Genomic DNA, 20,759 nt, shown 5'->3' on the forward strand with positions numbered 1-20,759 from the left:
TAAGTTGAGCCGATTTTTATGCTGAGCGCACAGCCGCCAGCCTACCAAAATAGGTCCCCAAATGTTTAACTTTAAGCTAGTATTATTACAGTATTATCTCACTCAGTGGCGAGTGTTTGTGCAGGCCTGAAAGTTGATTTTTTGAAAATGGTTTGTTCAAGGTCGAAAAAAGTCGCAAAGATGTTCGCCACCAGATATAAGGGTTGCAAACTGTTTTCCAGAGCTTGGCAGTCCGTCCCTGGGCCGGACCGGTCGGACCCTCCGGCCCGGCCGGATGCCCATTTTTGGGGTGGGTGGTGGGGGCTGACAAATTTTTAAAAAGGGCTGGACTAAGCATGGCCGGAAGTGGATTTTAGTCCAGCCCACTAATCGGCCCTCATGCGTGTAATGTGCTCGCGAGGCCAAGGGGGTACCCGGACTTGAACCACCCCCTTCCCCTTTCTTCTGTTGAAGTTGTCAATACAAAAAAAATAGTCCTTGCCATAAAGTCATAAATGGATGTGTCCACTAAAATCTAGATTTGCAAAGAACAGTTCAAGGGGGTACCCAGACTTGAACCAGAGACCTCTTGATCTGCAGTCAAATGGTCTACCACTGAGCGACAACCCCTGATAGAGGCTTCTTTTTCTGTTTAAGTTGTCAATACCCCAAAAATTGTCCTTGCCATGCACTCGAGTGGATGTGTCCAATAATGTCTAGAACTCCGAAGAACAGTTCAAGAGGGTACCCAGACCTGAACCGAGGACCTCTTGATCTGCAATCAAATGCTCTGCCACTGAGCTACATGCCCTTTGCAGGACTTTTCTTTTGTTGAAGGTGTTAATACAAACAAATGGTTCCTGCCTGAAGTTTTCCACTAAAATTATACAGAAAAAAATAACAGGTAAAGGGGGTACCCCGATTTGAATTGCAGTCAAATGCTCTGCCACTGAGCTAGGACCCCTTATAGAGTCTTCTTTTACTGTTTAAGGTGTCAATACAAAAAAAAAATCCTTGCCATAGAGTCAGGAGTGAATGTGTCCACTAAAGCCTACAACTGCAAAAAAAGGTTGAAGGGGGTACCCAGACCTGAAGCGGGGACCTCTTGATCTGGAATCAAATGCACTACCACTGAGCTACACCCACTTATGGTCAGATTTTTTTGTTTAAGGTGTAAACACAAAATAAATAGTCCTAGCCATATAAGTGGATGTGTCCACACATGTCTTGAACTTCAAGTAACTGTTGAAGGGGGTATCCAGACTTGAACTGGGGACCTCTTGATCTGCAGTCAAATGCTCTACCACTGAGCTACACCCCCTTCCGAAGTGCATTCTTCTTTTGAAGTTGTCAATACAAAATATAGTCCCTGCCAAGCGAATGTGTCCACTAAAGTCTAGAACTGCAAAGAACAGTTCAAGGGGGTACCCAGACCTGAAGCGGGGACCTATTGATCCGCAATCAAATGCACTACCACAGAGCTACACCCCGTTATGGTCTGATTTTTCTGTTTAAGGTGTAAATAAAAAAGAAATAGTTCTAGCCATATAAGTGGATGCCTACACTCATGTCTTGAACTTCAAATGATTGTTCAAGGGGGTACCCAGGTTTGAACTAGGGACCTCTTGATCTGCAGTCAAATGCTCTACCACTGAGCTACACCCCCTGCCCAGGTAGTTTTTTCTTTTGAAGTTGTCGAAACAAAAAAAATAGTCCTTGCGATACAGGAGTGGATGTGTCCACTCAAGTCTTGAACTTCATATAACAGTTCAAGGGGGTACCCAGACTTGAAGTGGAGACCTCTTGATCTTCAGTCAAACGCTCTACCGCTGAGCTACACCCCCGGATAGAGTAATCTTTTTCTGTTTGATCTGTCAAAACAAAACAATAGTCCTTGCCATACAGTCAGAAGTGGATGTGACCACTCAAGACTTGAACTTCATATAACAGTTCGAAGGGGTACCCAGACTTGAAGTGGTGACCTCTCAACCTGCAGTCAAATGCTGTGCCACTGAGCTACACCCCCGGACAGAGTCTTCTTTTTCTGTTAAAACTGTCAAGACAAAAAAATAGCCCTTGCCATACAGTCAGAAGTGGGTGTGTCCACTCAAGTCTTGAACTTCAAGTAATGGTTCAAGGGGGTACCCAGACTTGAACTGGGGACCTCTTGATCTGCAGTCAAATGCTCTACCACTGAGCTACACCCCCGGACAGAGTCTTCTTTTTCTGTTTAAACTGTCAAGACAAAAAATAGTCCTTGCCAAATTCATGTGGATGTAACCACTGAAGTCCAGAACTGCAAGGAACAGTTCAAGGGGGTACCCAGACCTGAAGCGGGGACCTCTTGATCTGCAATGAAATGCACTGCCACTGAGCTACACCCCCTTATGTTCTGATTTTTCTGTTTAAGGTGTAATTGCAAAAGAAATAGTCCTTGCCACAAGTGGATGCATCCACTCATGTCTTGAACTTCAAGTAACGTTTCAAGAGGGTACCCAGACTTGAACTAGCGACCTCTTGATCTGCAGTCAAATGCTCTACCACTGAGCTACACCCCCTTATGTTCTGATTTTTCTGTTTAAGGTGTAATTGCAAAAGAAATAGTCCTTGCCACAAGTGGATGCATCCACTCATGTCTTGAACTTCAAGTAACGTTTCAAGAGGGTACCCAGACTTGAACTAGCGACCTCTTGATCTGCAGTCAAATGCTCTACCACTGAGCTACACCCCCGGATAAAGTATTATTTTTCTGTTTGAACTGTCAAGACAAAACAATAGTCCTTGCCATACAGTCAGAAGTGGATGTGTCCACTCAAGACTTGAACTTCATATATCAGTTCTAAGGGTACCAAGACTTGAAGTGGAGACCTCTCAATCTGCAGTCAAATGCTCTACCACTGAGCTACACCCCCCTATAGATTCCTATTTTTCAGTGTAATTTGTCAAGACAAAAAATAGTCCTTGCCAAATTCATGTGGATGTAACCACTAAAGTCCAGAACTGCAAGGAACAGTTCAAGGGGGTACCCAGACCTGAAGCGGGGACCTCTTGATCTGCAGTCAAATGCTCTCCCACTGAGCTACACCCTCTTTTCAGGTTCTTTCTTCTTTTGAAGTCAATACAAAAATAGTCTTTGCCCTAGAGTCAGATGTGGATGTGTCCACTCATGTCTTGAACTTCAAATGACAGTTCAAAGGGATACCCAGACTTGAACTGGGGACCTCTTGATCTGCAGTCAAATGCTCTACCACTGAGCTACACCCCCGGATAGAGTCTTCTTGTTCTGTTTAAACTGTCAAGACAAAAAATAGTCCTTGCCATAAATTCATGAGTAGATGTGTCCGCTAAAGTCTAGAACTGCAAAGAACAGTTCAAGGGGGTACCCAGACCTGAAGGAGGGACCTCTTGATCTGCAATCAAATGCACTACCACTGAGCTACACCCCCTTACGGTCAGATTTTTTTTCTTTAAGGTGTAAATACAAAAGAAACAGTCCTAGCCATATAAGTGGATGTGTCCACTCATGTCTTGAACTTCAAAACACAGTTCAAGGGGGTACCCAGACTTGAACTGGGGACCTTGATCTGCAGTCAAATGCTCTACCACTGAGCTACACCCCCGTATGGAGTCTTCTTTTTCTGTTCAAGTTGTCAATTAAAAGAATTACCCTTGCCAACCAGTGGAAATGTCCACTCAAATTTTGAAGTGCAAACAAGAATTCAAGGGGGTACCCAGACCTGAAGCAGGGACCTCTTGATCTGCAGTCAGATGCACTACCACTGAGCTACACCGCTTTATGGTCAGATTTTTTGGTAGGTGTCAATACAAAAAAAAGAGTCCTTGCCATAGAGTCAGAAGTGGATTTGTCCACTCATGTTTTGAACTTCAGGTAACAATTCAAGGGGGTACCCAGACTTGAGCTGGGGACCTCTTGATCTGCAGTCAAATGCACTACCACTGAGCTACACCCCCTTACCCCCTTATGGTCAGGTTTTTCTTTTTAAGGTGTAAATACAAAAGAAATAGTCCTAGCCATCTAAGTGGATGTGTCCACTCATGCCTTGAACTTCAAATAACAGTTCAAGGGGGTACCCAGACTTGAACTGAGGACCTCTTGATCTGCAGTCAAATGCTCTACCACTGAGCTACACCCCCATATAGAGTCATCTTTTTCTGTTCAAGTTGTCAATTAAAAGAATTATCCTTGCCAACCAGTGGATTTGTCCACTCAAATTTTGAAGTGCAAACAAGAGTTCAAGGGGGTACCCAGACCTGAAGCAGGGACCTCTTGATCTGCAGTCAAATGCACTACCACTGAGCTACACCGCTTTATGGTCAGATTCTTTGGTAGGTGTCAATACAAAAAAAATCGTCATTGCCATAGAGTCAGAGGTGGATGTGTCCACTCATGTTTTGAGCTTCAGTTGATGGTTCAGGGGGGTACCCAGACTTGAACTGGGGACCTCTTGATCTGCAGTCAAATGCTCTACCACTCAGTTACACCCCCCTACAGATTCCTATTATTCAGTTTAAGTTGTCAAGACAAAAAATAGTCCTTGCCATAAATTCATGAGTGGATGTGTCCGCTAAAGTCTAGAACTGCAAAGAACAGTTCAAGGGGGTACCCAGACCTGAAGGAGGGAACTCTTGATCTGCAATCAAATGCACTACCACTGAGCTACACCCCCTTATGGTCAGATTTTTTTTTTTTTAAGGTGTAAATACAAAAGAAACAGTCCTAGCCATATAAGTGGATGTGTCCACTCATGTCTTGAACTTCAAAACACAGTTCAAGGGGGTACCCAGACTTGAACTGGGGACCTCTTGATCTGCAGTCAAATGCTCTACCACTGAGCTACACCCCCGTATTGAGTCTTCTTTTTCTGTTCAAGTTGTCAATTAAAAGAATTACCCTTGCCAACCAGTGGAAGTGTCCACTCAAATTTTGAAGTGCAAACAAGAGTTCAAGGGGGTACCCAGACCTGAAGCAGGGACCTCTTGATCTGCAGTCAGATGCACTACCACTGAGCTACACCGCTTTATGGTCAGATTTTTTGGTAGGTGTCAATACAAAAAAAAGAGTCCTTGCCAGAGAGTCAGAAGTGGATTTGTCCACTCATGTTTTGAACTTCAGGTAACAGTTCAAGGGGGTACCCAGACTTGAGCTGGGGACCTCTTGATCTGCAGTCAAATGCACTACCACTGAGCTACACCCCCTTATGGTCAGGTTTTTCTTTTTAAGGTATAAATACAAAAGAAATAGTCCTAGCCATATAAGTGGATGTGTCCACTCATGTCTTGAACTTCAAATAACAGTTCAAGGGGGTACCCAGACTTGAACTGGGGACCTCTTGATCTGCAGTCAAATGCTCTACCACTGAGCTACACCCCCGTATAGGGTCTTCTTTTTCTGTTCAAGTTGTCAATTAAAAGAATTCTCCTTGCCAACCAGTGGATGTGTCCACTCAAATTTTGAAGTGCAAACAAGAGTTCAAGGGGGTACCCAGACCTGAAGCAGGGACCTCTTGATCTGCAGTCAAATGCACTACCACTGAGCTACACCGCTTTATGGTCAGATTCTTTGGTAGGTGTCAATACAAAAAAAATAGTCCTTGCCATAGAGTCAGAGGTGGATGTGTCCACTCATGTTTTGAGCTTCAGTTGATGGTTCAGGGGGGTACCCAGACTTGAACTGGGGACCTCTTGATCTGCAGTCAAATGCTCTACCACTCAGTTACACCCCCCTATAGATTCCTATTTTTCAGTTTAAGTTGTCAAGACAAAAAATAGTCCTTGCCATAAATTCATGAGTGGATGTGTCCGCTAAAGTCTAGAACTGCAAAGAACAGTTCAAGGGGGTACCCAGACCTGAAGGAGGGACCTCTTGATCTGCAATCAAATGCACTACCACTGAGCTACACCCCCTTATGGTCAGATTTTTCTGTTTAAGGTGTAAATACAAAAGAAGTAGTCCTAGCCATATAAGTGGATGTGTCCACTCATGTCTTGAACTTCAAAAAACAGTTCAAGGGGGTACCCAGACTTGAACTGGGGACCTCTTGATCTGCAGTCAAATGCTCTACCACTGAGCTACACCCCCATATAGAGTCTTTTTTTTCTGTTTAAGTTCTCAATTAAAAAAATTATCCTTGCCAACGATATGTTCACTCAAGTTTTGAAATGCAAACAAGGGTTCAAGGAGGTACCCAGACCTGAAGCAGGGTCCTCTTGATCTGCAATCAAATGCACTGCCACTGAGCTACACCCCCTTATGTTCTGATTTTTCTGTTTAAGGTGTAATTGCAAAAGAAATAGTCCTTGCCACAAGTGGATGCATCCACTCATGTCTTGAACTTCAAGTAACGTTTCAAGAGGGTACCCAGACTTGACCTGGGGACCTCTTGATCTGCAGTTAAATGCTCTACCACTGAGCTACACCCTCTTCCCAGGGGGTTTCTTCTTCTGAAGTTGTCAATACAAAAATAGTCCTTGCCATGAGTCAAGTGGATGTGTCCACTCATGTCTTGAACTTCAAATAACAGTTCAAGTGGGTACCCAGACTTGAACTGGAGACCTCTTGATCTGCAGTCAAATGCTCTACCACTGGTCTACACCTTCTTCTCGGGAAGGTTCTTCTTCTGAAGTTGTCAATACAAAAATAGTCCTTTTCATAGAGTCAGAGGTGGATGTGTCCACTCATGTCTTGACCTTCAAATTACAGTTCAAAGGGATACCCAGACTTGAACTGCGGACCTCATGATCTGCAGTCAAATGCTCTACCACTGAGCTACACACCCCCTATAGATTCTTGTTTTTCAGTTTAAGTTGTCAAGACAAAAATTAAGTCCTTGCCAACCAGTGTATGTGTCCACTCAAGTTTTGAAGTTCAAACAAGAGTTCAAGGGGGTACCCAGGTCTGAAGCAGGGACCTCTTGATCTGCAATCAAATGCACTACCACTGAGCTACACCCCTTTATGTTCTGATTTTTCTGTTTAAGGTTTAAATGCAGAAAAAATAGTCCTTTCCAAGTGGATGTGTCCACTCATGTCATGTCATCTTCCAAACCGCTTATCCTCTACAGGGTCGCGGGGAGTTGCTGGAGCCTATCCCAGCCGTCAATGGGCGAAGACAGACTACACCCCAAACTGGTCGCCAGCCAGTTGCAGGGCACACATAGACACTGAGCGGGAATTGACCCCACGCTGCCCGCACACAATTCAGGTGTGTGTACCACTACACTATCAGGGACCTTTCACTCATGTCTTGAACTTCAAATAACAGTTCAAGGGGATACCTAGACTTGATCTGCAGTCAAATGCACTACCACTGAGCTACACCCCCTTATGGTCAGGTTTTTCTTTTTAAGGTGTAAATACAAAAGAAATAGTCTTAGCCATATAAGTGGATGTGTCCACTCACGTCTTGAACTTCAAATAACAGTTCAAGGGGGTACCCAGACTTGAACTGGGGACCTCTTGATCTGCAGTCAAATGCTCTACCACTGAGCTACACCCCCGTATAGGGTCTTCTTTTTCTGTTCAAGTTGTCAATTAAAAGAATTATCCTTGCCAACCAGTGGATGTGTCCACTCAAATTTTGAAGTGCAAACAAGAGTTCAAGGGGGTACCCAGACCTGAAGCAGGGACCTCTTGATCTGCAGTCAAATGCACTACCACTGAGCTACACCGCTTTATGGTCAGATTCTTTGGTAGGTGTCAATACAAAAAAAATAGTCCTTGCCATAGAGTCAGAGGTGGATGTGTCCACTCATGTTTTGAGCTTCAGTTGACGGTTCAGGGGGGTACCCAGACTTGAACTGGGGACCTCATGATCTGCAGTCAAATGCTCTACCACTCAGTTACACCCCCCTATAGATTCCTATTTTTCAGTTTAAGTTGTCAAGACAAAAAATAGTCCTTGCCAAATCATGAGTGGATGTGTCCGCTAAAGTCTAGAACTGCAAAGAACAGTTCAAGGGGGTACCCAGACCTGAAGCGGGGACCGCTTGATCTGCAATCAAATGTACTACCACTGAGCTACACCCCCTTATGGACAGATATTTCTGTTTAAGGTGTAAATACAAAAGAAATTGTCCTTGCCACAAGGATGTGTCCACCCCTAGTCTTGAACTTCAAGTAACAGTTCAAGAGGTTACCCAGGCTTGAGCTGGGGACCTCTCGATCTGCAGTCAAATGCTCTACCTCTGTGCTCCACCCCCCTATAGATTCCTATTTTTCAGTTTAAGTTGTCAAGACAAAAAATAGTCCTTGCCAACCAGTGGATGTATCCAGTCAAGTTTTGAAGTTTAAACAAGACTTCAAGGGAGTACCCAGGTCTGAAGCAGGGACCGCTTGATCTGCAATCAAATGCACTACCACTGAGCTACACCCCCTTATGGTCAGATTTTTCTGTTTAAGGTGTAAATACAAAAGAAATTGTCCTTGCCACAAGTGGATGTGTCCACCCATGTCTTGAACTTCAAGTAGCAGTTCAAGAGGTTACCCAGGCTTGAGCTGGGGACCTCTCGATCTGCAGTCAAATGCTCTACCTCTGTGCTCCACCCCCCTATAGATTCCTATTTTTCATCTTAAGTTGGCAAGACAAAAAATAGTCCTTGCCAACCAGTGGATGTATCCACTCAAGTTTTGAAGTTTAAACAAGAGTTCAAAGGAGTACCCAGGTCTGAAGCAGGGACCTCTTAATCTCCAATCAAATGCACTACCATTGAGCTACACTCTCTTATGGTCATGATGTTTCTGTTTAAGGTGTAAATACAAAAGAAATAGTCCTTCGCACGTCCACTCATGTCTTGAACTTCAAATAACAGTTCAAAGGGGTACCCAGACTTGAACTGGGGACCTCTTGATCTGCAGTCAAACGCACTACCACTGAATGGTCAGATTTTTTAGTAGGTGTCAATACAAAAAGAATTGTCCTTGCCTTACAATCAGAGGTGGATGTGTCCACCCTAGTCTTGAGCTTTGTGTGATGGTTTGCAGGGTACCCAGGCTTGAGCTGGGGACCTCTTGATCTGCAGTCAAATGCTCTACTACTGAGTTAAACCCCCCTATGGATTTCTATTTTTCTGTTTAAGTTGTCAAAACAAAAAATAGTCCTTGCCAAATTCATGAGTGGATGTGTCGACCAAAGTCTTGAACTTCAAATAACAGTTCAAGGGGGTACCCAGACTTGAACTGGGGACCTCTTGATCTGCAGTCAAATGCTCTACCACTGAGCTACACCCCCATATCGAGCCTTCTTTTTCTGTTTAAGTTGTCAATTAAAAAAATTATCCTTGCCAACTGGATTTGTCCACTCAAGTTTTGAAGTGAAACAAGAGTTCAAGGGGGTACCCAGAACTGAAGCAGGGACCTCTTGATCTGCAGTCAAATGCACTACCACTGAGCTACAGCATTTTATGGTCTGATTTTTCTGTTTAAGGTGTAAATACAAAAGAAATGGTCCTTGCCATAAGGATGTGTCCACTCATGTCTTGAACTTCAAATAACAGCTCAAAGGGGTACCCTCACTTGAACTGGGACCTCTTGATCAGCAGTCAAATGCACTACCACTGAGTTACACCACCTTACGGTCAGATTTTTTGGTAGGTGTCAATACAAAAAAAATAGTCCTTGCCATACAGTCAAGTGGATGTTTCCACTCAAGTCTTGAACTTCATAAAAAAGTTCAAGGGGGTACCCAGACTTGAACTGGGGACCTCTTGATCTGCAGTCAAATGCTCTACCGCTGAGCTACACCACTTTATGGTCTGGTTTTTCTGTTTAAGGTGCAAATACAAAAGAAATAGTCCTTCCCACGTCCACTCATGTCTTGAACTTCAAATTACAGTTCAAAGAGGTACCCAGACTTGAACTGGGGACCTCTTGATCTGCAGTCAAACGCACTGCCACTGAATGGTCAGATTTTTTGGTAGGTGTCAATACAAAAAAATTGTCCTTGCCTTACAATCAGAGGTGGATGTGTCCACTAGTCTTGAGCTTTGTGTGATGGTTTGCAGGGTACCCAGGCTTGAGCTGCGGACTGCTTGATCTGCAGTCAAATGCTCTACTACTGTGCTAAACCCCCCTATGGACTTCTGTTTTTCTGTTTAAGTTGTCAAAACAGAAAATAGTCCTTGCCATAAATTCATGAGTGGTTGTGTCGACCAAAGTCTAGAACTGCATAGAACAGTTCAAGGGGGTACTCAGACCTGAAGCAGGGACCTCTTGATCTGCAACCAAATGCACTACCACTGAGCTACACCCCCTTATGGTCAGATTTTTATGTTTAAGGTGTAAATACAAAAGAAGTAGTCCTAGCCATATAAGTGAATGTGATCACTCATGTCTTGAACTTCAAATAACAGTTCAAGGGGGTACCCAGACTTGAACTGGGGACCTCTTGATCTGCAGTCAAATGCTCTACCACTGAGCTACACCCCCATATAGAGCCTTCTTTTTCTGTTTAAGTTGTCAATTAAAAAAATTATCCTTGCCAACTGGATTTGTCCACTCAAGTTTTGAAGTGCAAACAAGAGTTCAAGGGGGTACCCAGAACTGAAGCAGGGACCTCTTGATATGCAGTCAAATGCACTACCACTGAGCTACAGCACTTTATGGTCTGATTTTTCTGTTTAAGGTGTAAATACAAAAGAAATGGTCCTTGCCATAAGGATGTGTCCACTCATGTCTTGAACTTCAAATAACAGCTCAAAGGGGTACCCTCACTTGAACTGGGGACCTCTTGATCAGCAGTCAAATGCACTACCACTGAGCTACATCCCCTTCCCTGGTGCTTTCTTCTTTTGAAGTTGTCAATACAAAAAATAGTCCTTGCCATACAGTCAGAAGTGGATGTGTCCACACAAGTCTTGAACTTCATATAACAGTTCAAGGGGGTACGCAGACTTGAACTGGAGACCTCTTGATCTGCAGTCAAATGCTCTAGCACTGAGCTACACCCCCGTATAGAGTCTTCTTTTTCTGTTTAAGTTGTCAATTAAAAAAATTACCCTTGCCAACGGTTTGTCCACTCAAGTTTTGAAGTGCAAACAAGAGTTCAAGGGGGTACGCAGAACTGAAGCAGGGACCTCTTGATATGCAGTCAAATGCACTACCACTGAGCTACAGCACTTTATGGTCTGATTTTTCTGTTTAAGGTGTAAATACAAAAGAAATAGTCCTTGGCATAAATGGATGCTTCCACTCATGTCTTGAACTTCAACTAACAGCTCAAAGGGGTACCCAGACTTGAACTGGGGACCTCTTGATCTGCAGTCAAATGCACTACCACTGAGCTACACCACTTTATGGTCTGACTTTTCTGTTTAAGGTGTAAATACAAAAGAAATAGTCCTTGTCAAGTGGATGTCTCACTCAAGTCTTGAACTTCATAAAAAAGTTCAAGGGGGTACCCAGACTTGAACTGGGGACCTGTTGATCTGCAGTCAAATGCTCTACCACTGAGCTACACCCCCCTATAGATTTAAGGCTCATTGATTGCTTATGGGGAACATAAACTCCTTTATTGACCATGCCAATGAAATCCTGAAAAAAAATATTAGCTTCATGCAACACAATATGAAAAGTCAACTTAATGACAAACAACATAGTGGGGCAGCAAGAAAAGAAGGAAACAAGTTGTAGACCAAACAAACGGCCCTTCTTATCAGCTGAAAAGAGCAGAGACTCAGAGAGTTTGAGTATTGGGAAGGAAAAAAAAAAGACAAGTTTGGCTTAGAAGCCACACACTAGTTGCGTGACCTTGCATGTACAGCATAACCAGTCACACACACTCCTCTCACTAAGACTCCCTTTCAAAAGCTTTCACCCATTAATTCACTCACTGCCATTGACACATTTATTTGTCTGTTCACAGTCCAGCCAATCAATCCCAGGAATTTATTGATATTTTTTTTTTCAAAGGTTAGGGTAAAAGAGGGTCTGAAAATGTCTGGCAGTGAATGAGTTAAAAGTACAGCCATTCATGTTTACACCGCCATCTGCTTTAAACTCTGCTAGATTTTAACGTAATTTGTTTTTTTCCCCGTTACCGTAACACTGGGATGTTCCCCCGTGATAAATGAAACAGATTATTTTCATCTAACCATCCCTGCGTCTAACAGCAATGCCCCCTCATTTTATTTCCTTTCTCCTTTTATCACTCCTCCTTTTTTCCAGCTGTCTCGAACACACAACAGTCAAGCTCATAGCATCGCCGCAATGTAGACCAAACATTTCAAGTTTACAAACAAGCTTACAATTATTGACAAAAGCGTATCATTTTCAAACACTTGATTAAATGTTGATTATAAATGGCGACTCGGACAATCCCCGATTGCCCTATCTCGTGAACTCTGCATATACGTCACAAGCCTTCGCTGTGGGGTCACTCGCACACGCTGCTAATCAGCTGTGCCTCCCTCAGAGGCCCTCAGCGGCACTCTGGTGCCCTCGGCACTGGGCTCCCAGGCCCTCATGGTGGCTACCGCTGGCCGCTGGCCTACAGCAATCACACCAACAAGTGATAACAGCACAACGACACATTTAGAGCACTTTACACAACACTGCTTAAGTAAATAACGTCAATAACAACACACAAGCAACAAAATATCAACCAATGCACAGCAATAAATTCCTGCATTTCAGAGCATTTATCTAATACTATTTTCGGCCACGCTCTTCAACTCCACAATATGATAGAAACACCATCGGGAGATTTTGTGTAAACAGGCACTCCCTTACCTTTTATTTTTGCTGGCGCCAGTCTCAAGAATATTGTAGAGTTAAGAGCAAGCCACGGAATCTCCAATGGACATCCTCCTTGGAAGATCACGTCAGGGTCATCAAATTGTTGGAAAATTTCATCAGGTCACTCACGTGGGATGTAAGCTCAATTGTTAGTTCACAAACCACAACCATTTTCCAATGCGTGTTCGTTTCATCTTTCAAGAAAGCATCCAATGTAAATCAAGACTCACGCAAGTTGGTTGAATTTGCTCGTCCATTTCTTTCAATCTCTGAAATAATCAATCAGACAAAGTCAGATCTGGGCTTCTTTTCTTACCTCGCGAACACACACACCCATGGGGGCGAAGTGAGAAAAGGCCGCTGTCTAAGACGCAACCCCCACATATATCGTGTTTGTGCTTGTCATATAGCCTAAGTTCCGATCAAAAACGTTGGTTCTGATCTTCCCATCTGTGGTTAATCACTTCAAGGAGCAGGTCGTCTGGCCTGGAAACATCCTTGGTCACAAGGACTTCTAGCTCCGTCAGATATCTCTCAAAGCCACATTCCATTACATTAGACAAAGTTGTTACGTGAAAGCCTGTTGGTGTGTGTCTGTTATACAAGACGCAAATTGTTTTATTTCTTCCCTTTCTATTGATTATGACTGCTAATGTGTAAGGACATTTAGAGGTTTGCGTGTGATGACCAAAAATGTGTAATGCAATTATCGTCTGATCAACATATGGCTAATATTCAGCCATCTATCTATAGTCAGTAGTTACCAGCCCGATGCTAATACTGAACAAATACTTCAAAGGTATTAGTGGATGTGTCCTCTAATGTATTAAACTGCAAACAACAGATCAAGCAGGTACCCAGAGTTGAACTGGGGACCTCCTGACATGCAGTCAAATGCTCTACCACTGAGATACACCCACTTACAGCCTTCTTCTTCTGAAGGTATTAATACAAACAAATGGTTCCTGCCCAAGCGCATAGAACATTTTAAGGGGCTACCCAGTTTTGATAATGGAACCCCTGAGCTGCAGTTAAATGTATTACCACTAAGCTACACCCCCTTTCACATGATATCTCTGTACTTGACCGCATTCATCTTTCCTTCAGTTGCAACCAGTGGTCCTGTCCCTGCAGCTGAAAAACACCCCACAACATGATGCTCCCACCCCCATGTTTCACTGTAGGGATTGTGTTGGGCAGGTGATGAGCAGTGCCTGGGTTTCTCCACACATACCTCATAGAATTAACACCAAAAATTTCAATCTTGGTCTCATCAGACCATTGAATATTATTTCTCATAGTCTGAGAGACCTTCATGTGTTTTTCGGCAAACTCTTTGCGGGCTTTCATGTGTGCTTAACTGTGGAGGGGCTTCCATCGGGCCACTCTGCAATAAAGCCCCGACTGGTGAGGGCTGCAGTGATAGATGACTTTGTGGAACTTTCTCCCATCTCCCAACAGCATATCTGGAGCTCGGCCACAGTGATCTTTGGGTTCTTCTTTACCTCTCTCACCAAGGCTCTTCTCCAATGATTGCTCGGTTTGGGTGGACAGCCAGGTCTAGGTATGGTTGTAGTCGTCCCAAGCTTCTTCCATTTAAGGTTCAGGAGCAGAAGTCTCATTAACCAGGTAAAATAAATATTCAGGCAGTTATTTTTCAAATATTTATTTTCATTGTTCGGTGAAAGAGTGCTCTTTTTTCCATTGTATTTTTAAATTCAGGTCGAGGCTACACCGTCAAGCCCAAAGGATGGCGGCTCACAGCATTTTTGTTTGCTAGATGGAGCATTTAAGTTCATCTTTTTAATTCATTTGAAAGAGACCTTCAACTGCAATGCTTTTTTAAGAGTTCAAAATGTGTTCATTTAATAAATGAAATTTAATTTTCTGAAACATGGATGGACTCACTGCATTGATTTCATAAGCAACACATTATTTTACAAGTGTAAAGATATTGTATAGGCTAACAACTTCATTTCAGATATCAAAAAGTGTTTGCGTCTCCCAGTGTTTTGTTTTCCATGGAAACCGGGTCGAAATGGCTCTTTGAGTGTTAAAGATTGCCGACCCCTGATCTAGAAGTTCACTTGTATTCCTAAGTAAACAATTTTGTAAACATTGACCAAAGTGATCTTTTTTTGTTGGTTTACATAAACCACTGGAATTGTCATACTAGTCTAAACACTGAAACCCGGACCACCCCCTCCAGGGCACCCTAACAGCACTCCACAGCACCTTCAGTGACAGACTGTTACACCCTCGCTGTGCAAAGGAGAGATTCCGCCGTTCCTTCTTGCCTGCTGCTGTCAGACTCTTTAACAAGAACATTGTGTAGTCTCTACAAACTGGCGGTCATTAGTGCAATTGTGCAGTCCTGCACCTGAGCTCGTATCGTGCAATACCCAATATTCCCCACTACTGTAATACCGTGCAATACTCAACATTCCCCACTACTGTTAGTCTAGTTTTATTTTTATCCAATGCTGTTCCTTACATTTCACTACAGCACTGCAGCACTGTCACTTAGAGTATTTTTTCCTCTGTACTATGTACAGGCCGAAATGAGTGTTCCTCATATTTTTTATGTAGATGTAGGTTGGTGTGTATACACATGTGTATATACACATGTTACTGCGTATATCTACATAGGTTTGATTCTAAATGTTTGCCGTCAATGTTATACATTAATGGCCACATTATGCCGCCGCCCCTGTGTGACCTATATCTTTGCTACTGTAACAATGAAAATTTCCCCACTGTGGGATCAATAAAGGCATTCTTATTATTATTCTTATTAAAAAGTGATATTTCTCAAGGGAAGGAATGACATGCGCATGTGCAAGTACGTCACACCCATTTATGAATGGCCAACCGAGCACATGACTGTTGCTGTGTGCGTGTGAATAGAATTAGCTTTTCTAAGGTTCCCCCAGGGAAAAGTACACACTCACCAGCAACTGACACAATACTACCATCGCTCATATTTTCAACTCATATACTCAGAGTAGAATATTAAAAATACACTTTGGGTTAGGAAAAGCAGACAGTGCATGCACGTGATTTAAACCGTTTCTGTAAATGAGTCTTCAGCCATTTTGGCACCTGCATAGGGATAGTTTTCAAGACATCTGATCTGAGCCATCTCTATTTATCAAAAAGAAGGTGATTCAAGACAAATCTGTGAATTCAAGGCAGTAAATGAATGGTAAAAGTCAACACAAGAGAACATTTTGATCAAAGGGTGATTTGGTTTCCACCCTCCGCAATGTCAAAATAAACGTTTCAGATGTCAAACCCAAAGAAAGCATCTTCTTACATACCACATTCGTAAGGGTCTTTTTGTAGCAATGGCAATCACAACAATGGTTCCAAATGATGCTTGCAAACCCATAAAAAACAACTTGTCAGTGTATGAAAAAGAAATTTAATTTCTAAAAATGTTGCTCACAGTAGCAAAGACAAGGAAAACATAGGGTACCAGTAGTAAAAGATTTGGTTGCATGGCATATAATACCATTGTGGAAAACAGGTCACGCAACAGGTCACTTCAGCAAGATTCATTAGCATGTTTTCAAAATAGCTGCTATTTGGCTATTTGCGTATATAAAGTGATGTACAGTAAGTCACTACTCAAATAGTGTAAGGCATGTTCTTTTAAGATGGTAACAGTACAAGTAAATAATGCAACACCAGCAAGCTATTAAAAAAAAGAAAAAATTAAGTCTGTACCATGTCGTAGTGTCTCAATAGTGAGAACACTAACTATAAATATCTGAAAAGTGAATCACACCTCATAAATATTCTGATGTCCACGAGTTAAATTCTATGCCTGTCTTTAGTGTTTGAGTAAAGTATCCTGTATGACACAACAGCGCTGGGTTTTAAATTAATATATGTTTTTATCTGCTGCACTGAACATAAAATAATAATATAAATTGGGGCAACAAATATCTAGAAAAACAAAGACATACTTACTCTCTCAGCTCTATTTATTTATACTCTATTAGCAATGTTCGTGTGATTTCTTGACCATTGTTGGACTCCACATGTTTGATGCAGCATGAATGTTACTGATGAATTGTTTTGGCAAACAAATGGACCGATCCTCCTCCTGAAATCATCCATCCTGACGTCGAGGACGGAGCTGCTGGTAGATCTACAGCAACATTAATTAAAATTGAAGACAGCCTTAGTTGTATGGATTGAGAAATTCTTCATTGCTCTTGCCAAGCTAAAAGGGGGGGGAAGGAAAAAAGTTGAAAATGTCAGTTTCCTATACGTGTACTGTATTGCCTCTTTGCTTTCCTGCACAAGTTGACTATGGTCACTTTGGAAATGGGATGTTTAAAGGCCTACATACACCAATCGGAGGTCGTGACGCGTCGTGGCGTCTGATTGGTGTAGTAACCACCGTCGTAGCCTCGTAATCAGTCAGGAAGAGTCTGGTGGGCATTTACGCATGTTGAATCGGCGTCGCCAGTCATAACATTTGGTCACTGATTGGCTGTTAGCTAGCAAATCAGCGCTCGGAGCACCAACGGGAAATGCGGATAAACAGTGCGCACGCCGTTGTTGCCTTAATGTTCTTACAAGTACAAGAGCGAGGGTTGACAATTTAAGTATTAAGAATTAAGACATTTTTGCGTCATTGTGCTTTTTTGATACGATTTGAATAGATGGGCCATCAATTGCAGTATGCAAAATGGTGTCTGTCCGTCTGACAATTTCTCATTATGATTGGTTGTTAGCTAGCAAATGCAAATAAGTGCATGAGATAGAAGTAGACTAAGTGATAGTAAACAAAAATCAAGCAACAGCAAATAAAATTGCTCTATGTAATAAATTAATCTCAACAAAATGTTACGTTTTATTTAGACTTGATCCTGCTTGTATTATGAGGGTGTTGAGCAAGTTTCTGAATATGTGTGCATTTATCACATGCCACCCATCTACAGCCCATGAGATGATGCATCACACTGGCCACTCCACTGAAAAATTTCTGGCCGTGCCCCTGCCGATCACTAGGCACACCAGCACATTCTATCCAACTTATTCATGAGGGCTCTAATGTAGAAACAATTATGCACGCAACTGCTTGCAAGACACCATAAGTAGCAGGGAATCATTTGTTACAGCAACTTTCATTTCTAAGACCGGTTTATTTGAAAGGTTTTTTTCTCCCCCTTTTCCTTTTCTAAACAATGTAGCATTTAAAATGTCTTGCACATCTTTGTTTGTTTGTCACAGTTTGTTTAAAAATTAAAAATAAATAGTGCAACATAAATCAAACAAACGTCTTAAATATGACACACATTCAACTATTCAAACACATATATGACAAGGATTCATGTATTTATAACTTCACCAAAGGGACGGCGGGGCCGGGATGGCCATGTTTTCACTAGGGTCATACTGCTATATAAATTCAGGTTACACCTCTGTAGCAATGTCAATTTAAAAGTGAGCATTATCATGTTTGATTTTTGACAACTCTTATGTTGAATCTCATTAGATTCTGCAGGCAAAACTCAAATTGTGTGTAATTCGTGCATGACGTGCCATGTCATGAGTTTCCCACTGCGCCGATACCTCAGAACAGGGAGCAGGACTTTGGTGGTCTAAAGGGATTATCGCTGGAGGGCACACCGACCAGGAGCGGGTCCTTGGAGGCATTTTGGAGACAGAAGTTCCTCAACTCTGCAGCAGCCTGAGACACCTGCGAGCCATACACGACGTTAGCATGGTGGGGCGCAAACACAGACGTCATGTCAACCGCAAAAAAATCCACACAACAGGCCTGACTGTTATTTGCACACGATTTGCAAGCAACGGCGAAACAGTGCGTGTACTGTTGCGTGTCAGCGACACTGCGTGCTTACACAAACGTCTGTTTTCACGTGATTAGGACGTTTTCGTCACGTACGCAAAGTAACTTTGCCACACAGTACAACTTGCGTCAACGCGGAACTTGCCAGTTCAAAGTTTTCACGCTCAGTGGTAAAGTAGAAGAGCGCGACAACGTGTAGTTTGCCAAAGCCCAATATTTTTGCTCTCCTCTGTGTAAAAGTCAAATGCGGACGCGTGTTTATTCCCTGGACATTCAGTTTGTCTCCGCCATTCAGCAGTCGCTTAGCTTGTTGCTCTCTCGGCGAATGTGTGTCCGCGTCGGCCGCTGGTACCTTGATCCTCCGGATGCTGGCCTCCAAGCGGAGCTGCTTTACAGCCCTCTGGGCGATGATTAAGTTGTTGCTGGCGTTGTTATTGGACATGACGACCGTTGTGAGTGAGAAAAGTCAAGCACTCTTTAGAAGTAGGACACGTCTACCAGCGAGAGGAAATTGGTCCAAAGACGCGAAAGCCCTTCGCCGAATGGGATCCCGTGGCTGCTACGTTGTCCCTCCCAGCAGGCCATTGTAATTGGTTTTCTGCATGTCAATCAAACGCCCCTGTAGAACACGAATACGTACAACAGTGCAGAAAGACAGTAAGCATATTGATTTGTGGCGTACGTGTGTGAAAGGACAGTAAATGGTACTGTCCATTATTATTGTGAGGACAGGCCAGGGGCGTTTCTAGACCCCAGGGGGCCCTAGGCTAGAATGACCATGCACCAAAAGAGATGGGAAAAGTACTGATATTCTGTACTTGAGTAAAAGTACAATTGCTCGTAAAAAAAATAACTTTGGTAAAAGAACTCATTGAATTAATTACTTAAGTAAAAGTAAAAAAAAGGACAGGCTCTAAAATGTACTTCGTTAGTAAAAGTAAAAGGCTGTTTCCTTCTCATGTCATATAATTTGAAGGCTATTAAATTTGAAAGGTCGTCACTTAAACGCTTTAAACTGACTGGATTGTTTTATTTTAGTTCTAATAGTTCATAATTTCAAGTCTTTCTGAAAGCAAACAAATTGAACCAAATGGTCTACCACGCTAATACCGCTTATGCTAAACTAACGTCATTAACCAGGGCCAAGCTAACAAAAGTGTAATAAACAGTTTTACCTCGACATGTTTTCTCAGATTGGGATTCTTGTAGGCGGCAAGCTCATGAACTTTAGGTTTACACAGGAGGACATAATGCTTTTGCCAAGAATTGTTAGTCGACACACTCCACATCGATCATGTTACTTCTCACCTTCCATTAAATTATCTTCTGTTTGTGGGTAGCAGAGCGTCTTCTGGGGTGATGTCATAGCTTGAGAAAGATCCAATCACAAGCTGGGACGTCCGGGACCAGGTGTAACCCTTTATATGATTGGCGGAGCCACAAACATTGGTCTAATTTATTTTTTCATCATCACGCATCAGGTAAAACAAAAGTAATGACACTGTTTTGAATATGAATGGATCAAAAAGTACAGATATTGGTGTTAAAAAGTAACGTATAAAGGCCTAGATACACCAATCCGATGTCGGATGTCTTTAAGCGTTGTGGTGTCATATTGCGCCATCTGATTGATATAGCGAACACCATTGTAACATCGGACCCCGTCAGGAAGCGTCTGGTGGGCGTTTCAGCATGTTGAATCGGCATGGGGAGTCATGAAATTTGGTCACTCTGATTGGCTGTTAGCTAGCGAATCAGCGCACGGGGTAAAAACAGCAAGTGACAAATATGGATAAACAGTGAGCACGCCATTGCTGCCTTAATCTTACAAGTACAAGAGCAAGGGTTGACAATGTATTTTACGATACTTTGTCAAGAGCGTGAGTGTTTGCTTCGTGTGGGTGTTCATCATGAGCAAAAAATATAGCTGAATGCATTGTTTACGTTTTTATAATCTGCCACTGGCCAATAGCTTTCCGGTTGGCTTTTTCTAACCACGAACAATAGTGACTTTCGCCACCGATGGTTTGGAGGAGTACTACATCTCACGCATGCGCAGAAAGTACTTTAATGGTCAGCTTTGCAGTGCATTTTTCCATCGTGACGTGCCGACAGTCAGCCAGACGCCACGGGGGGTAGATGTCGTCAGAGTTCGCCAACGTCGGATTGGTCTATCTAGGCCGTAAAATGTAAAAAGTATTCT

General features: G+C 42.8%; 1 protein-coding gene and 20 non-coding genes across 22 annotated transcripts; all 21 read right to left on the reverse strand.

Annotated features, from left to right (window-relative positions):
* Positions 1 to 1,228: 1,228 nt before the first annotated feature.
* trnac-gca (transfer RNA cysteine (anticodon GCA)) lies at positions 1,229 to 1,300 on the reverse strand. Its single transcript has one exon. It is a non-coding gene; the product is annotated as a tRNA-Cys (tRNA).
* Positions 1,301 to 1,573: 273 nt separating this feature from the next.
* Positions 1,574 to 1,645, reverse strand: trnac-gca (transfer RNA cysteine (anticodon GCA)). Its single transcript has one exon. It is a non-coding gene; the product is annotated as a tRNA-Cys (tRNA).
* A 106-nt stretch (positions 1,646 to 1,751) lies between these two features.
* Positions 1,752 to 1,823, reverse strand: trnaf-gaa (transfer RNA phenylalanine (anticodon GAA)). The gene has a single exon. It is a non-coding gene; the product is annotated as a tRNA-Phe (tRNA).
* Positions 1,824 to 2,115: 292 nt separating this feature from the next.
* On the reverse strand, positions 2,116 to 2,187 carry trnac-gca (transfer RNA cysteine (anticodon GCA)). Its single transcript has one exon. It is a non-coding gene; the product is annotated as a tRNA-Cys (tRNA).
* Positions 2,188 to 2,465: 278 nt separating this feature from the next.
* On the reverse strand, positions 2,466 to 2,537 carry trnac-gca (transfer RNA cysteine (anticodon GCA)). The gene has a single exon. It is a non-coding gene; the product is annotated as a tRNA-Cys (tRNA).
* Positions 2,538 to 2,638: 101 nt separating this feature from the next.
* Positions 2,639 to 2,710, reverse strand: trnac-gca (transfer RNA cysteine (anticodon GCA)). The gene has a single exon. It is a non-coding gene; the product is annotated as a tRNA-Cys (tRNA).
* A 462-nt stretch (positions 2,711 to 3,172) lies between these two features.
* Positions 3,173 to 3,244, reverse strand: trnac-gca (transfer RNA cysteine (anticodon GCA)). The gene has a single exon. It is a non-coding gene; the product is annotated as a tRNA-Cys (tRNA).
* A 285-nt stretch (positions 3,245 to 3,529) lies between these two features.
* On the reverse strand, positions 3,530 to 3,599 carry trnac-gca (transfer RNA cysteine (anticodon GCA)). The gene has a single exon. It is a non-coding gene; the product is annotated as a tRNA-Cys (tRNA).
* A 280-nt stretch (positions 3,600 to 3,879) lies between these two features.
* Positions 3,880 to 3,951, reverse strand: trnac-gca (transfer RNA cysteine (anticodon GCA)). Its single transcript has one exon. It is a non-coding gene; the product is annotated as a tRNA-Cys (tRNA).
* A 111-nt stretch (positions 3,952 to 4,062) lies between these two features.
* On the reverse strand, positions 4,063 to 4,134 carry trnac-gca (transfer RNA cysteine (anticodon GCA)). The gene has a single exon. It is a non-coding gene; the product is annotated as a tRNA-Cys (tRNA).
* A 638-nt stretch (positions 4,135 to 4,772) lies between these two features.
* Positions 4,773 to 4,844, reverse strand: trnac-gca (transfer RNA cysteine (anticodon GCA)). The gene has a single exon. It is a non-coding gene; the product is annotated as a tRNA-Cys (tRNA).
* A 280-nt stretch (positions 4,845 to 5,124) lies between these two features.
* trnac-gca (transfer RNA cysteine (anticodon GCA)) lies at positions 5,125 to 5,196 on the reverse strand. The gene has a single exon. It is a non-coding gene; the product is annotated as a tRNA-Cys (tRNA).
* Positions 5,197 to 5,299: 103 nt separating this feature from the next.
* Positions 5,300 to 5,371, reverse strand: trnac-gca (transfer RNA cysteine (anticodon GCA)). Its single transcript has one exon. It is a non-coding gene; the product is annotated as a tRNA-Cys (tRNA).
* A 636-nt stretch (positions 5,372 to 6,007) lies between these two features.
* trnac-gca (transfer RNA cysteine (anticodon GCA)) lies at positions 6,008 to 6,079 on the reverse strand. Its single transcript has one exon. It is a non-coding gene; the product is annotated as a tRNA-Cys (tRNA).
* Positions 6,080 to 6,349: 270 nt separating this feature from the next.
* trnac-gca (transfer RNA cysteine (anticodon GCA)) lies at positions 6,350 to 6,421 on the reverse strand. The gene has a single exon. It is a non-coding gene; the product is annotated as a tRNA-Cys (tRNA).
* A 1,003-nt stretch (positions 6,422 to 7,424) lies between these two features.
* trnac-gca (transfer RNA cysteine (anticodon GCA)) lies at positions 7,425 to 7,496 on the reverse strand. The gene has a single exon. It is a non-coding gene; the product is annotated as a tRNA-Cys (tRNA).
* Positions 7,497 to 9,154: 1,658 nt separating this feature from the next.
* Positions 9,155 to 9,226, reverse strand: trnac-gca (transfer RNA cysteine (anticodon GCA)). The gene has a single exon. It is a non-coding gene; the product is annotated as a tRNA-Cys (tRNA).
* Positions 9,227 to 9,670: 444 nt separating this feature from the next.
* Positions 9,671 to 9,742, reverse strand: trnac-gca (transfer RNA cysteine (anticodon GCA)). Its single transcript has one exon. It is a non-coding gene; the product is annotated as a tRNA-Cys (tRNA).
* A 608-nt stretch (positions 9,743 to 10,350) lies between these two features.
* Positions 10,351 to 10,422, reverse strand: trnac-gca (transfer RNA cysteine (anticodon GCA)). The gene has a single exon. It is a non-coding gene; the product is annotated as a tRNA-Cys (tRNA).
* A 962-nt stretch (positions 10,423 to 11,384) lies between these two features.
* On the reverse strand, positions 11,385 to 11,456 carry trnac-gca (transfer RNA cysteine (anticodon GCA)). The gene has a single exon. It is a non-coding gene; the product is annotated as a tRNA-Cys (tRNA).
* Positions 11,457 to 16,130: 4,674 nt separating this feature from the next.
* Positions 16,131 to 19,175, reverse strand: LOC147145649 (guanine nucleotide-binding protein G(I)/G(S)/G(O) subunit gamma-10). Of its 2 annotated transcripts, none has more exons than XM_086034326.1 (3): positions 18,909 to 19,175; positions 18,289 to 18,445; positions 16,131 to 16,960 (listed from the first exon to the last, which is right to left on the reverse strand). In XM_086034326.1, exons 1-2 carry the CDS (start codon positions 18,996 to 18,998, stop codon positions 18,320 to 18,322), a joined length of 216 nt encoding a protein of 71 aa, XP_085890452.1. In that variant the 5' UTR covers positions 18,999 to 19,175; the 3' UTR covers positions 16,131 to 16,960; positions 18,289 to 18,319. The 2 variants fall into 2 exon arrangements, with proteins under 2 accessions (XP_085890452.1, XP_085890451.1); XM_086034325.1 differs by having other exon boundaries at positions 18,319 to 18,445; positions 18,909 to 19,168.
* Between the last annotated feature and the right edge of the window lie 1,584 nt (positions 19,176 to 20,759).

The sequence above is a fragment of the Filicampus tigris genome, chromosome 6, assembly GCF_054856515.1.
Source record: "Filicampus tigris isolate MCC_2025a chromosome 6, RoL_Ftig_1.0, whole genome shotgun sequence".
NCBI classification, from domain to species: domain Eukaryota; kingdom Metazoa; phylum Chordata; class Actinopteri; order Syngnathiformes; family Syngnathidae; genus Filicampus; species Filicampus tigris.

Bases quoted from the DNA above. Each gene is read 5' to 3' on its own strand.
- LOC147145649 (XM_086034326.1), bottom strand. From the start codon at position 18,998: ATGTCCAATAACAACGCCAGCAACAACTTAATCATCGCCCAGAGGGCT. The intron at 18,446-18,908 runs GTACCAGCGGCC...TATGGCTCGCAG, and splicing joins CCAGCATCCGGAGGATCAAG to GTGTCTCAGGCTGCTGCAGA.